The sequence below is a fragment of the Odocoileus virginianus genome, chromosome 13 (assembly GCF_023699985.2).
Source record: "Odocoileus virginianus isolate 20LAN1187 ecotype Illinois chromosome 13, Ovbor_1.2, whole genome shotgun sequence".
Classification (NCBI taxonomy): domain Eukaryota; kingdom Metazoa; phylum Chordata; class Mammalia; order Artiodactyla; family Cervidae; genus Odocoileus; species Odocoileus virginianus.
Genome location: NC_069686.1, coordinates 65,775,614 through 65,791,919, shown reverse-complemented (window position 1 = coordinate 65,791,919; position 16,306 = coordinate 65,775,614). Strand labels below are relative to the sequence as shown.

At 41.8% G+C, this 16,306-nt stretch overlaps 1 protein-coding gene across 2 annotated transcripts in view; it reads right to left on the bottom strand.

Moving 5' to 3' along the window:
• CNTNAP5 (contactin associated protein family member 5) overlaps window positions 1-16,306 on the bottom strand; it is a 1,008,111-nt gene that overhangs the window by 72,114 nt on the left and 919,691 nt on the right. For both annotated transcript variants that reach the window (XM_070476362.1, XM_070476363.1), the window contains one exon: window positions 5,191-5,321. In XM_070476362.1, the coding sequence (XP_070332463.1) occupies window positions 5,191-5,321 (131 nt within the window). The remainder of the gene's footprint in view (window positions 1-5,190; window positions 5,322-16,306) is intronic.

Below are 16,306 nucleotides of genomic sequence, written 5' to 3'. Positions count from 1 at the left end.
ATACTAGTTTGAGCAAACTCCAGGAGAAGGTGAAGGACAAGGAAGCCTGGTGCGCTGCAACATGTGGGGCTACAAAGAATTGGACAGGATTTAATGAGTGAACAACAATCGTAATGATCTGCATGCTCTCTCATCTCATTTTTCTCCACTAAACTATTGGCTCTTTGAAGATGTGGACATTTTATTGATACATGCTTTCTATATGGCCTATTACAGTAACTGGAAAAGTAACTGCAAACAGATGTTTGCTGAATGAATTAATAGACATCCTGTGCTGATTCTCTTTCTATCCTGTGGGCTATGGAGCACCCAGCACATCACCGGGATGCCTCTGGCTGCCCTGGTGGCCTCTACACCTTGGACACAGCACAGAGTTTTTCGTACCCGTGGTCCCCGTCTGGGATCTTTTTAATGCTCAGATTCAGTCCTTGCCCTGAAGGAGTTTTCTCCCTGCCTTATCTCGGAGCGCCCACCCGATCCTCTGAAACCATCCCTTCCAGCAGGCGCAGGGCTCCTCCTCTCAAGCTTTGTTGTTCAGGTTGAAGAGGAGGCTAGAGTGACTGAACTTCCTGCTGAGAAGAGAGCAGCAGGATTCTTAGAACCAAAGGCTGAGCTGAGATTCCTTTAGCTTCTGGCTCTAACCTCTTCCCCAGGCCCCCAAAGATCAAGTGATTCCCTCAACACTGTCACATCCTGTAGAAGACCTGATTGTTCTAGAACAGGAGTCATTCCTGACATACTGTTCTCCTTTATGGGAACTTACCTGGTCCTTTCCACTTTAATCAGATGACAAACAAGGGTGAGAAGGAGGTGAATGACAATCATTTTGTTTTGGTTCAGTTCAGTTCAGTCGCTCAGTCATGTCCAACTCTTTGCAACCCCATGAACTGCAGCACGCCAGGCCTCCCTGTCCATCACCAACTCCCGGAGTTTACCCAAACTCATGTCCATAGAGTCGGTGATGCCACCCAACCATCTCATCCTGTCATCCCCTTCTCCTCCTGCCCTCAATCTTTCCCAGCATCAGGGTCTTTTCCAATGAGTCAACTCTTCGCATCAGGTGGCCAAAGTATTGGAGTTTCAGCTTCATCATCAGTCCTTCCAATGAACACCTAGGACTGATCTCATTCAGGATGGACTGGTTGGATCTCCTTGCAGTCCAAGGGCCTCTCAAGAGTCTTCTCCAACACCACAGTTCAAAAGTATCAATTCTTCAATGCTCAGCTTTCTTCACAGTCCAACTCTCACATCCACACATGACCACTGGAAAAACGATAGCCTTGACCAGATGGACCTTTGTTGACAAAGTAATGTCTCTGCTTTTTAATATGGTGTCTAGGTTGGTCATAACTTTCCTTCCAATGAGTAAGTGTCTTTCAGTGTCAAGGCTGCCATCACCATCTGCAGTGATTTTGGAGCCCACAAAAATAAAGTCAGCCACTGTTTCCACTGTTTCTCCATCTATTTGCCATGAAGTGATGGGACCAGATGCCATGATCTTAGTTTTCTGAATGTTGAACTTTAAGCCAACTTTTTCACTCTCTTCTTTCACTTTCATCAAGAGGTTCTTTAGTTCTTCTTTACTTTCTGCCATAAGGGTGGTGTCATCTGCATATCTGAGGTTATTGATATTTCTCCCATCAATCTTGATTTCAGCTTGTGCTTCCTCCAGCCCAGCGTTTCTCAGGATGCACTTGTTTAAGCATTAGTAGAGGTATGGAGACAAAGGTACAATGATTCAAAGAAGGCTTGGGATACTTTGGGAAAGGATTCCAGTCCTTAAGTGGAATGAGTGCATATGGTGGCACCCCTAGAACTGGTTCAGGTGCTGGGTTACCTATTTGAAAATCTTAGCAAATGCACAGAACAAAGGCAAAAGGCAGGGTGGGGTGGGTGGGTAGTTTCCACAAACATTTATTTCTGGGACATCGGCTTTATGATAGGGGCTGGGCAATCATTGACGTCTTCAGGGAGCAATACATTATTTTGTTACACTTCTTTATGTTCATTCTATGTTTTAGTGTTGTTTTCTTTATAATTACTCTTGATGAGGCTGTGAGAGAGTGAAGTACCACAATCTTTTAGAGCTTAGGATGCCTAAAATTTATAATCTGGCCTGGAGAAAGGCTTCCCTGGTGGCTCAGCTGGTAAAGAAGCTTTGTTGATCTTAAAACTGAGGATAGCAGTGGTCTTGTCAAGTCATTAAATGAGATTAAAAGAGATGGGAAAAGGAGGGAAATTGAACAAAGCTTTTCTTTTGAGTAAGCCCTAGACACCAGGCTTCATGCTTGGCCCTTTAGTTATGTTCTTGCTTTCCTATAATGGTCACCAGAACTGACTGAACTCAGCTGCATTTGTACCCCAGCCCACCCCCATAACATGCAAACTTTTTTTATAGATAAACTGAGCCTCAGAAAGGTGAATAGCCAATCTAAGATCTTACAACATAGGAGATGGAACAGGAATTCACACACAAGTCTGTCCCAAACTAGGGATCCCTCTCTTAACCTCAGGACCTTCAACTCTCAAAGGAAATCATTAGCTCCAAGCTTTCAGAATGTCGGGCCCCCTCCATCTTTACAGCTGGCCATTGTGCTGACATTTCGGTAAACTAGTTTAACTTGTTTAATGTCATTAATATATTTTAAATAGAGGCACTGAAGTCCACCTCCACCACCAGGGCATTCATGAGGGCACATGAGCTTTTAAAACCACTGGTCAAATTATAATTCTCAAATCATTACCAGGGTTTCTTACTCCTGGCTGTAGCCCAGTCCCTATGGATTCCTTCCAAAGCGACATAGAGCAGAGAGGAGAAGGTTCAACAACTCAAGGTCCCGAGGTGGTAGGAGAATGTATTCTTACCCACTGGAGGCCTCTGGCTGGCTGAGCTTACTGATAACCATCTACCTTCTCCTTATAACTGCTTCTGAATAATGCCTGACACCAGGCAGTAGCTTATCCTTTTCTGTTTTTAGTAAACTGTTTGTTCTTTTTTTTTCCCTTCCATTGCTTTTGTTTGTTTGGGGGTTTTGTTACTGTTTTAATTTGGCTACCCAGAGCCATGTGGGGTTATAGTTCCCTGACCAGGTATTGAACCCATGCCCTTGGCAGTGAAAGCCTGGAGTCCTAAGCACTGGAAGGCCAGGGAATTTTCTAGTGCATTTCTAAATGGGGAGGAAGGAGAAGAAATAAGGTGAGGAGGAGTGGGGGTGTCACAGCGACAACTATGTTGTGTGACTGTTTTAACAAATTGATGCAAATTTAAAAAACAGAATAGATCTCTGCCTCCATTTCTTTCTGCTACTTTTACACTTTTGAAATGGTACATCTTCCACTGCTTGTGCTTATCACTGACTCTTAATTTAACTGGTGGGAAATCTAGATGGAGAAGAAGAGGGAATAACCCATTGTTCTCTCACCTCCTTATTTCTGTTTTCATTGATGGAAAAGACGACAGGAAATAGAAACAGAGAAAGAGTCATTTATACAAATGTCCACCAACATGCACCCCGGGTGTCTCACCACAGCCTCATTCAGACACCTTCCAATAAGAAATCATATCTCATCTCTATCCTCTAGTCTGACCTCAATCCAAAGACCTTTACCACTTATTTTAAGAGTCAGTGCTACAGTCAATGCTATTAAATTATAATCACTCAAGGATTGTGATTTGTATCCTATATTTGCCAATTATTCCTGAACTTCCACCCAATCAAGAAAATGAACAGTCAGTCTTGACTTGAGTCTTGACTCATCACCCATATCCAGAGGGTCACCCAAGGTTACCAAAGGTTACCAAGGTTCCCTCCAGATCTTTCTTGAGTCCTTCTGTCCCTGACTTCCCCACTACACTAGTTGAGGTCCTCATCTTTGCTTCCAGTCTGGTCTCTGTCCCATATCACATCACTCCCAAATGTATATTTCCATGGAGAGATCACAGTGAGCCGCTGGAAATGGAAATCTACCCATGCTACTTCCCCTGCCTAAAATCCAGTGGTTTCTCTTCCCCTCTCCACAGGTTCAATCTAATCTCCATACAAGCCGAGAAAGAAAGGGCAACCCACTCCAGTGTGCTTGCCTGGAGAATCCCATGGACAGAGGAGCCATGGGATTATGGTTATGGTCCATAGGGGTTGCAAAAAGTCAGAAACAACTGAAGCAACTTAGCACATACAAGCTATGTGGGATTAATTTATTTAGTTCAAAAATATTTACTAAAGGCCTTCTGTATGTGAGGCACTGCTTGACAAACGGGGGATCCCATGGTAATGTAAACAAACAAGAATCCCTGTCTTCATGAAGCTTACATTCTAGAGGAGAGAGAAGGGACTTATCTATTAAATACATAGATAAGTTGTGTTGATTGCTAGATGCATTTAAGTGGTTTAGGATTGAAGTCAAGGAGTTGGGTTGCTTTATTACATAAGGCAACTGGAGATGGGGTCCCTGAGTCAAGTTTTGAGTGGTGTTCCAAGGAAGAACAAGTAACAGGCAGCGATGAAGATACATGAACACCTGGATTCCAGGCAAAGTGGACTCTAGTGTATTCAAGAGCGCTGGGAGGGCAAGGATGCACCCAGGAGGCCTGAGCAGAGCTGAGAGGGATCCGGAACAGGTGAGCCTGTGTGTATCTGTGTGTGTTTGTCAGTTAGGAGCCTGCGGACAGGGCAGGTTGTCTGTAAATTACACTCGTTTTTGACTGAGTGGAGCGTCCGTGATCCTCACAGCCCCTCCTTGTTCAGGGTGAGCTGAACGGATGCCCAGATGAGGTGGGTGCCCTCCTCCACGCTCTAGCATCACCTCTGCACACTCCTCCCACAGTCCTTGCTGGTCCCTTGTGATTTCTTCCTTGCTTGCCTTCCTATTATTCTGCAGTTCAGAGGCTGTCAAAGCTGAACATGCAGCAGTATCACCTGCTGCCCCTTTCCTGAAAAAAGGCTTCAGATTAAGTAGATCTGACCTAGGACCCAAGAATTAGCATTTCTTACAAGGTCCCAAGAGATGCTGATGGAAAGCAGGCTGTGCCCTGAGGACCACTATTCTAGTTCTCCAAAGGCTGGGGCTGAGTGTGATTAGTATACATGCCCAGAACTCGGCTGCTCACTTGGCTTGGGGGCGAAATTCAGAAAACTTGTATTGAGCACCCAAGGTACATTTGCTGGAATGAGAAGAAGGGAAGTAAGGTACCTGAATGGTAAGCCCTCTGCCCTCTCTGTTAATCTTCAAGTGATGCAGTCTTCTGTTGGCAAAGTTCTCTGTGTTGATGGTGAATACATGAGTTTCTTCCTTGTTTAGCTGGTAGCGAACTTGTAAGCTTCCTTGAAAGAAAAATATTAGAAATTAGAATTAAAGTAGACCTATATAGTGTAAAAAATAATCAGATTGCCTTTTAATTGGTCATGACTGTTTTCTAGTGACCTAGGCCATAATCCTTTCATCATTCACATTTTTTAAAGGCATTATATATGTCATGACTGCAGCATCCCGGTCCATATTAAAACTCCTGAGTATAGACGAAATATGCATGTGTATGTGTGTGTGTGTGTCTGTGTGTGTGTGACTGTGTGTTGTCAGAAACCAAAATAATTTGATTGTGAGAACTTTAATAAGGTTGTCCACACCCTCTTCAGTTTCTACCACTTCCTAGAACTTCTTTTCTTCCTAAGTGCCTTCGTAGAATTTCAGAATATGTAATGTGGAACAAGATTGTAATCTAAGGCAGAGTAGGTGAGAGCAGTCTGGAGCAGTGAGGTCTTTGCCCAGCAGGGTCAGCCAACAGAAGACGCTCCCGACAGTTAGTCCTGATTCCTCCTCTACCTTTGGTTCTGATTATCATAGATTTTCAACTTGGGGGCTTATTTCCTCATTTAAAAATATATCATAGCTCCCTGAGAGTGAAAGTCGCCCAGTCCTGTCTGACTCTTTGAGACCTTATAGACTGTGGCCTGCCGGACTCCTCTGTCCATGGGATTCTCCCGGCAAGAATTCTGGAGTGGGTAGCCATTCCCTCTCAGGGATCAAACTCAGGTCTCCTGTGTTGCAAGCATATTCTTTACCATCTGAGACACCAGTGAAGGCCAAGAGGACTCTGGTGACTATATGAAAGTGAAATGTTGGTCACTCAGTCATGGCCAGCTCTTTGTGACCCCATGGACTGCAGTCCTACAGGCTCCGCTGTGCAAGGAATTCTCCAGGCAAGAATACTGGAGTGGGTTGCCATTCCCTTCCCCAGGGGATCTTCCTGACCCAGGAATCGAACCTGCATCTCCTGCATTGTATGCAGATTCTTTACCTTCTGAGCCACCAGGCAGCATGTAGGAAGCCCTAATAGCTCCCTAGAAATAGCATATTTGATGCTGAGAGGCGCCTTCACCTGGGGCAAGGGGCCGGCCCGTGGTAGGGAAAGGGACCCCCTTATAAACTAGTAGGCTGTTCTCTAGCTAGCTCTTTCAAGCTCTTGCTAAGAACTTGAGTTTTTAATACTATTTAATGCAATGTAATATATAAATATGTTCCTACTATATAATGCATAAATTTTCTATATAGTATATAAATATATATAATAATATAACATAAATTTTACATAATATATAATATAATATAATATATAATTCAACCCAATAAAGTAAATCAGCATGTGGTATTTATGTGTCAGGCATTGTAGTAAGGCACACATCCCTTGTAGTTATTTGGGATTCTTACCATTCCACTGAGTGGGTCATTCATAGACACATTCTGCACACATCAATCTGTTTTAGAAATCACTTCCGTTTTATATATCTTCACTAACACTTGCCTAGGAACCATCCATCTTAGATGTTAATCATCTCAACTGGGACCCTGTCAAAGTATTTATTCTGAAACCTCCCCAACACTCCAATTTAGGTCTAAAACACCTCGACCATTTCTTAGAGCCATGCACATACTGATCTCACTTTCTTAGGAGGTTTTGAAGCAGTCAGTGCCTTCCAAAGCACCCTAAGAAGATATCCTGAACCCTCTTGCTAACTCGTCTTCACACAGCTCCTAGGAGGCTAAACTCAATTCAAGACTTTTCAGAAATAAGCTTGCCACCGTCAAAGGCTGACTTGCAGTCTTACAAGAGGCGCTGGGGAGAGATGGAAACGGCTGGGACCAGAAGTCCGTTCATCACCTTCCTCTTAGCATCATGTGCCACTGCCTGGTCCATGAGCAAAGAGACACGTGTCTCCTCCCAGCTACTCCGGTGTCACGAGGTTTCTGTCACCTTCTTGGCTGGCACTGCCCTGGACCCGGAAAGTTCACTGCTCTTACGCCTCTTTGACCTAACTCATCGGCCTCACCCTCTGCCTTCGTTTTTCTCCTCCGTGTCTCCCGTCCCTACCTCTGCTTCCAAAAGCGCTTAACATAACGGTGATCGCTACGAGGGCAGAGGCCCTCAGACGGGGAACTGACCGAGGGAAGACGCTCTGACTCTAACACATGGAAAAACAAGCAAGAAAAGGATTCTGCTTGGCAGCAACCTAGATGTCCATCAACAAAGGAGCTGGTAAAGAAGATGTGGCACATATACACAATGGAACTCAGCCACTAAAAAGAATGGAATAAGCCCATTTGTGGCAACATAGGTGGACCTAGAAATTGTCATGCTGAGTGAAGTCAGAAAGAGAAATAACTTATGACATTCCTGTGTATATGGAATCTAAAAATACATTATACAAATAAGCTTATTTATAAAACAGACTCACAGATTAAGAGAAAGAACTTATGATTCTCAAGGAGGAAGGATGGGGGGAAAGGGATAATTAGGGAGTTTGGGATGGACATGTACATACTGCTATATTTAAAATGGATAATCAACAAGGGCCTACTGTGGAGCACATGAAACTCTGCTCAATGTTATGTGGCAGCCTGGCTGGGAGGGGAGTTTGGGGGAGAATGGATACATGTGTATGTACGGCTGAGTCTCTGTTGTTCACCTGAAACTCTCACAGTAATGTTAATCAGTTTTACCCCAATACAAAATTAAAAAAAATAATTAAAGGATTGCCTTAGTCAGGTGTTCACTACAATTTATCTAGGGAAATACATCCCCTTTTACTTGGTCTCATTTTTTTTCCCTGTTATATGTTGACATTGCTGCATTATAAATAGCATGCATTTACCTGTGTGTGTGTGGATATGGACTGAAATAAGATGTTCAAAATATAAAAAGTAAATGAAATTGATTTGAGTCTCAGGGCTTTTCCAAATATGCTTCTGAAATAAACATACGTATAATGGAATGATCTTTGGTCACCAGAAAGTACGCTATAAAATTTCATTGCATCTTATTAATATTGGAGCATTCTAGCTGTATATGCCCTCACTGTTTTTATGTCTCCAGGAAAAATTCATATCATTATTTTTAGAATTATACAAGTATTATCAATGTCATTTTTAAAATGTTGGAGAGAAATCAATGATCACAAAAAATGTGTTCAACTACAATGATAAAGAATCTAGTTTAAATCAAAGAGGATATAGACATATTATATTAAACATTCTTGCTACTTTCTGGACAGTCACTACCCCTTGGCTTCTATCATTCTTGAGTTTTTTGCATATGACTCCTCTTGCATCTAGAACTTTTTTTTGTTCCTTCCTCCATATGACAAGTGAACGAACAGAGGTGCAGAAAGGTGAATAAATTTTCATCATTTATAGTAGGTGATTGACTCAGATTTAGAAATGAAATTGAGTTAGTTTCTAAAGAGCATGATTTTCCCATGGAACACAAAGGTCCCATGTATTCATCTCAGCCAAGAATAGGTCTTCTATTCAAACCTTTCCCATTAAGTTTATTCCTACTCAAGCTCCAACATTAGGCATTTGGCCACCTCTCCCAGGAAGCCTTCTCTGGCTTTTCCAAGCTGCCCTCTTCGGCTCCCGTGGGGCCTGTGCTGACCTCTGTGCTTTCCGTTTACTTGCCTATGTTTTCCTTCCTTCCTTGCCTCTCGCCCTCCCTTCCTTCCTTTCATTCTTTTTTAAACTACACAACTTATTGTCTCAAATTCTGAAGGCTAGAAGCTTGAAGTGTTCTCTCAAAGGATCTAGGCTAGGATTCTTCCTTGCTTCTTCTTAGCATTTGGTGGATACCTCCATTCCTTGCCTTGAAGATGCTTTATTCCAATCTCCCTCTTTCCTTCCCACGGCTTCTCTCTGTGTGCATTAGATGGACTGCCATGAAAAGCTACTCTAATACTGTACAAGGATGATTCTGCTCCTTTTTAGACCCTGATTTACTATTTATATTCTTCTTGACAATCATCTACTTGTGAGAATGTGAAAATCATGGACTAGAAATTCAAAATTTGAAAAATCCAACTCTTATCTGGTTCATCATCGTGAGTTGGGCCTCAGAATAAAGATTCTCACACCTCAGTTTCTTCAAGAACAACATTTTGTAGTTTGCTTTTTCCCACTTAGCTGGTTTTCCTATGCTAATCTGTCTTCCATACTGTCGTTAGTGTGAGGACTCTAACACAAGCTCACTTGGCCATGTGATTCTACTCCAAGATTAATTTTACACGATATATTCCAAGTGTGCAGCCTGACATGCAAAGCCTTCTTCTTACCTTTTCAACTTTATCAACACATACTTTCCATAACTGAATCATATCTGAATTAACAGAATGCCTCCAAATAATGCTCCTTCCTGATTTTGTGCATTTTATTTCTTCATCTGAAACTGCCCCTGTCTTCTTACCTGTATGCCAACCCCTTCTCATTTATTAAGACTCAACTCATATGACCCAGGTCTCCACTTTCCTTCAAGACAGGTATGAGCTTTCCTTCTTGTATTATCACTGTGCTCATTTTTGGTAACATTCTCAATGTATCAAGCTTCACTTGTCTTCCCCTTGAATTTAAGCTTCTCCCAGAAGAATAGATGCTTATTCATCTTTGTGTCTACAGAGAAGAGCACAGAGCCCACTATCTTAAGTCACCAGAAGCCATTTGTTGAATAAAATAGGCACTCTGTAGAATGTTATTATCACTTCATCAAAATTATAAACTAGCAGTTATTCAATGTCTACTCTGCATCAGACACAAAATTAACAAATAGTTATAATGTTACAGTTACGTTTTTAAGGGATTTGTTATCTAGCTAAAGGGGACAAAGTCAAGGTCATACTTTCCTGCTTATATGCCAACCATGCATTAGAACTTGAATTTGGCACTAAAGACTTTTTTCCCCAAAACTTCTCAGATTAGAGAGAGCAAAATTTCAGTGAAGTAAAATCTCTACAAATAAATAATAATAATAAAAGCAATTATTATGAAATTCATAGTGAAATGGATTCAAACTCAGGAGGACAGAACATCAACGTGTATATTCCTTCCACTGTATCATGTTGCCTTCAAAGACATGTTTGCTCAAGTAGACAAGTGAGTTGATGAATAGAGAGATGTATGGTTGGGTGAAGGGAAAAGGGGGTGATTCTTTGTAGACAATAAAGATACACATTTTGTGAATTCCAATAATGAGCAGTTGTAAGAACTGAGGTAATGAGAAAGAGTCTTCACAGAAAGAGATTTATTGAAGAAGGTAGAACTGAATTAGGCAAAAAGAAAAAGAAAAGTACTATGCTTACGTAGCTTTAGAGATATAAGCAGAGCAATGTGACTGATCTTTACCATGATTTAAATAGAACCAACCAGAGGCCAATATGGCTGATAAGGATCTTGATAGACAGTCACCCAACTGATCTTCTCATTTTGAAATAGAAACACTAAGACTCTGAAACATGAGTATAGCTTGGAAGAGGGTGGTAACAAAGAGAAAGTCACAAGGAGAAGCCTCGTACTAGAAGGGCAAGGAATTTGAACTTATTGTAAAGAAGGATCCCGTAAGGTGCTAAACACATGCCTGACTGGGCTGACCTACACAAAGTGATGGCTTAAGAAACCTGGGCTGGGTACCTGTGGCCAGGTCAGACCTAAAAGGGAAGATGGGGGGCCTCCCTGGTGGCCCAGTGGTAAAAAGCCCACCTGCCAGGCAGGAGGCTCAGGTTTGACCCCTCCTGCAGGAGGATCCCACATGCTGCGGAGCAGCTAAGCCCATCCACCACCACCGCTGAGGCAGCGCCGCAGAGCCGGGAGCTGAAACCACTGAAGCCTGCACGCCTAGAGCCTGCGCCCCACAGCGAGAGAGCCCCGCAGAGAGACGCCTGCACACCACGCCTGGGGAGGAGCGCCCAGTAGCCACACTAGACAGCAAAGACCCACAGAGCCAAAAGCAAACAAACAAAGATAGAGGAGATGATGAAGCCACCAGTTCTCACAGACATCAAAGCAAAACTACTGAAGGTGCTCGACTGCTGACATGGAACAGGAATCCATAGTAACACTGCTGTTAATAATTCAGGCCAATTTCTTGCTTTATCATTTCACTTTGATAGAAGGAGCTCTTCTACACATTGATTGCTGTCCAATCCTTAGCATTCCATATCAACTACAGACATATGCACCTTTCTATGCAGCTTTTAGTGTCTACTAACCAGGCCACTCTTACTGATTAGCTTCTCTTTTATCTTCACTGCCCTTCTTAGTGGTAGGTAAGGCAATTATTTCAGTTCAGTTCAGTCACTCAGTTTTGTCCGACTCTTTGTGACCCCACAGACTGCAGCATGCCAGGCTACCCTGTCCATCACCAGCTCCCAGAGCTTACTCAAACTCATGCCCATCGAGTTGGTGATGCCATCCAACCATCTCATCCTCTGTGGTCCCCTCCCCCTCCTGCCTTCAATCTTTTCCAGCATCAGGGTCTTTTCTAATGAGTCTGTTTCTTTGCATCAGGTGGCCAAATTATTGGAGCTTCAGCTTCAGCATCAGTTCTTCCAATGAATATTCAGGACTGATTTCCTTTAGGATGGACTGGTTGGATCTCCTTGCAGTCCAAGGGACTCTCAAGAGTCTTCTCCAACATCACAGTTCAAAAGCATTAATTCTTTGGCAGTCAGCTTTCTTTATAGTCCAACTACTACATTCATACACGGCTACCGGAAAAAAGCTTTGACTAGATGGACCTTTATTGGCAAAGTAATGTCTCTGCTTTTTAATATGCTGTCTAGGTTGATTATAGCTTTTCTTCCCTTGAAAAAGCATCTTTTAATTCTATGGCTGCGGTCACCATCTTCAGTGATTTTGGAGCCAAAAAAAAAAACAAAAAACAAAAATCCAAAAAAAACCCTCTCTCACTGTTTCCATTGTTTCCCCATCTATTTACCCATGAAGTGATGGGACCAGATGCCATGATCTTAGTTTCCTGAATGTTGAGTTTTAAGCCAACTTTTTCAGTTTCCTCTTCCACTTTCATAATGAGGCTTTTTAGTTCTTCTTCACTTTCTGCCATAAGGGTGGTGTTATCTGCATATCTGAGGTTATTGCTATTTCTCCTGGCAATCTTGATTCCAGCTTGTGTTTCATCCAGCCTGATGGATTTCACATGATGTATTCTGCATATAAGTTAAGTAAGCAGGGTGATAATATCCAGTTTTATCATACTCCTTTCCCAATTTGGAACCATTCTGTTGTTCTATGTCCAGTTCTAACTGTTGCTTCCTGACCTTCATACAGATTTCTCAGGAGGCAGTTCAGGTGGTCTGGTATTCCCATGTCTTGAAGAATTTTCCAGTTTGTTGTGATCCACACAGTCAAAGGCTATGGCATAGTCAATAAAGCAGAAGTAGATGTTTTTCTGGAACTCTCTTGCTTTTTCAATGATTCAGCAGATGCTGACAATTTGATCTCTGGTTCCTCTGCCTTTTCTAAATCCATCTTGAACATCTGGAAGTTCATGGTTCATGTACTGTTGAAGCCTGGCTTGGAGAATTTTGAGCATTACTTTGCTAGCGTGTGAGATTAGTGCAATTGTGTAGTAATGTCTTTGGGATTGGAATGAAAACTGACTTTTTCCAGTCGTGTGGCCACTGCTGAGTTTTCCAAATTTGCTGGCATTCTGAGCGCAGAACTTTCACAGCATCATCTCTTAGGATTTGAAATAGCTCAGCTGGAATTCTATCACTTCCACAAGCTTTGTTTGTAGTGATGCTTCCTAAGGCCCCCTTGACTTCACATTCCAGGATGTCTGGCTCTAGGAGGCACTTATTTACTTAGTGGTAAATAAGAAGGGCTCCTAGGTCAAGGCTCTAGGAGTCCTTTTTTCATTCGTTTCCTCTATGAGCTGCATATGCCACACAGTTCAGTCAGCGGCAGCTCTCTGGTCTCTATAAAGTAGACCCTGTGTCTCTGCACCTCTTTCCAGCTCAGCCATCGTGCCCTCATCGTTCCCTCATCATCTCTCACCAGGACCTTTGCAATGCATCTGAACTCACTTCTCAGATTCGAGTCTTAGCTCCTTTCCCTCACACTCATCCATTCTTTATTGTGCAGTCAATATAAGCTTTCTGAAAAATTTATCTGATGTTGCTAATTAAAATGTTTTAATGACACCCCAATGCACTTAGAATAAAATCCAAATTCTTTCTCGTAGATCCTATATAACCTTATTTCATTCTACACTTGCCCTCATTCACTAAACTGAAGCTAATGCATGCCTATATTATGCTCCCATAATGTGCCAAGTCCACTCCTGTCTTAGAATCTTTACATCCGCTTTCTCTTCACCCTGGAATGTTCCTCTTACAGATATCTTCCAGTAATCCTCTCCTTATTCATGGTCTAACTCCATGCAGTGATGACAGCTGTAGCCATGCACTCCTAACTCAATACTCCATCTAAGAGTGTTTTCCAAACTGCTGGTCATGACTGACGAGTACATCATAGAATGAATAGCAGAATTCAGTATCTGTTATTACTAACTGAACACTCTCTAATTCCAATCACAAGCATTTCACTCTCTGAATGCAATATTCTCCCTTTCATTTTCCCTTCATCTAATCCCCAGATTCCCATCATCTTTTTTTTTAATTTGTTTGTTTGTTTAATTGTACTTGGTTTACATATTGTGTTAGTTTTAGGCACACACAGTAATTCAGTTCATATATATATAGATTATGTACATGTATTCATTCTTCTTCAGATTCTTTTCCCTGTATGTTATTACAAGATATTGAGTGTGCTATCCAGTAAGTCCTTTTTGTTTATTTTATATAAAGTAGGATGTATATGCTAAACCCAACTCCTAATTTATCCCTCCTGCCTTCCCCTTTGGTAATCATAAGATGGTTTTCTCTGTCTGTGAGTCTATATGTTTTGTAAATAAGTTAATTTGTGTCATATTTTAGCTTCCATATATAAGTTATATCAGATGGTATTTGTCTTTTTCTGTCTTACTTCACTTTTAGTATGATAATCTCTAGGTTTATCCATGTTGCTGCAAATGGCATTATTTCATTCTTTGCTATGGTTGAATAATAGTCCATTGTAGTATATACCATATATTCTTTATCCATTCATCTGTTGATGGACTCTTAGGTTGCCTCTATGTCTTGGCTATTGTAAACAGTGCCATAATTGAATGCATGTATCTCCAAATTAGAGTTTTCCCCAGATGTATGCCCAGGAGTGGAATCACTTGATTATATTGTAACACATTAAAAAAATGGGCAGAAGATATAAATAGACATCTCTGAATAAGAATACAGATAGCTAATAGGAACATGAAAAAATTTTTAACATCATTAATAATTAGAGAAAATGAAAATCAAAACTACAATGAAGTGTCCCTTCACACCAGTCAGAATGGCCATCACCAAAAAAATCTGTAAATAAACGCTGGAGATGGTGTGGAAAGAGGGGAATCCTCTTGCACTGTTGTTGGTCTGTAAATTGGTACAGCCGCCCTAGAGAACAGCATGGGGTTTCCTTAGGAAACTAAAAACAGCGCTATCATATATTCCACCGTGCTTAATAGAAGCATTAATCTCACCAACTGCTCAGGGCTCCTCAACCCCTTCAGGTCCTCTCTCCTCTCCTTACCCAGCCCAAATTGCTGATCCATAACCATGACCCTCCCCTCCTATAAGCTCTCACCTCCGTTGGCCCACTCTTACTTCATAGAGAAGGTATTTGGTTGGCAGAACAATAATTGCTAAAAATCCCACCTTTACTCTATCTTTGCAAGGTTCAGCTGGCAGAAAAATGTATAAACCCTGCGAATTGCTCATGAGCTGCTTTAAGTTGTCCATGACCAGCCTCACATGGGGCTTTCTTGTGTTCTCCAAACCTCATCGCATTTCCTAGGTCCACTGACCTACTGGCTCAGAGAGCTACCGAACGGCATTTCATCTTTTCTCAAATCCCCAACTTACCTTCTCCTTCTCCCATCTCAGTTAACAACCTTGACTCCTGCTTCTTGAAGAAAACAAGCAATTGGAAGAAAACCCCCAGAAACTCCTGCCACCAATTGACTAACAGATCGATTTCTGAGCCTGTGTGGTCTCTCCGCCTTTATAACTTAGATGAATTGTCCATGTTTTTACTTAAATGCATCCCTGCTTCACAATCTCCTGACCTGTTTGAAGACAGCACTCAAGCAATAGCCCCTTTCTTTACCATTTTTCTTCCTCTCTATGACATCATTCACATTAGCAAATTTTTCCAGATTTCAATGGACTAAAAAGAAACCTCTTCAACTTTCTTAACTTTAGCCATGGCCATATTTCTCTGGTCTCTTCTGGCTTACAAGGAAACCCCTGTAAGGCATCATGTTATACTTTCTGAATCCAATTCCTTTTTTCCATTTGCTCTTAAACTTCCTCTGGTAAGATTTTACCCCAGAGACTCTGTGAAAATTTCTATTGCCCAAATCATCAATAACTTTCATGTTGTTAAATCTAATTTTCCATTCAGGATCTCCAATTTATTCTCACCAGCATTTTATCCAATCACTTTCTTCTCTTCTATAAAACTATTTGCTTGGCTTCCGGGACATGACTGTCTCTTGTCATCTTCCCACTTCACTGGCTCCTCCTTCTCCCTCCCCATTTCTGGGTCCTTATTTTCTCCTTGACTCTTAATGTTGAAGTTTCAAAGTCTAGCCTGTGGACTTCTCTTCTCTATCAATACTCACTGCCTTGATAATTTTGTCCAGCATTATGGTTCCAAATACCATTTTGGTGGTTTCTTATGACTGTTGTAGCACATAGTTCTAGATGCTATAACTTTGACATCTAAGTATCATCAGGTCCATATTTCCACCAAATACTCTAGGGGAAAGTCTCTCTTTTGTTTCCTATGAGTTTCCGGCAGCTCTTGGCATGCCTTCATGCTTCTTGACTTGTAGCTGCATCATTCCCACAGTTGTCTCTCTTGTTAT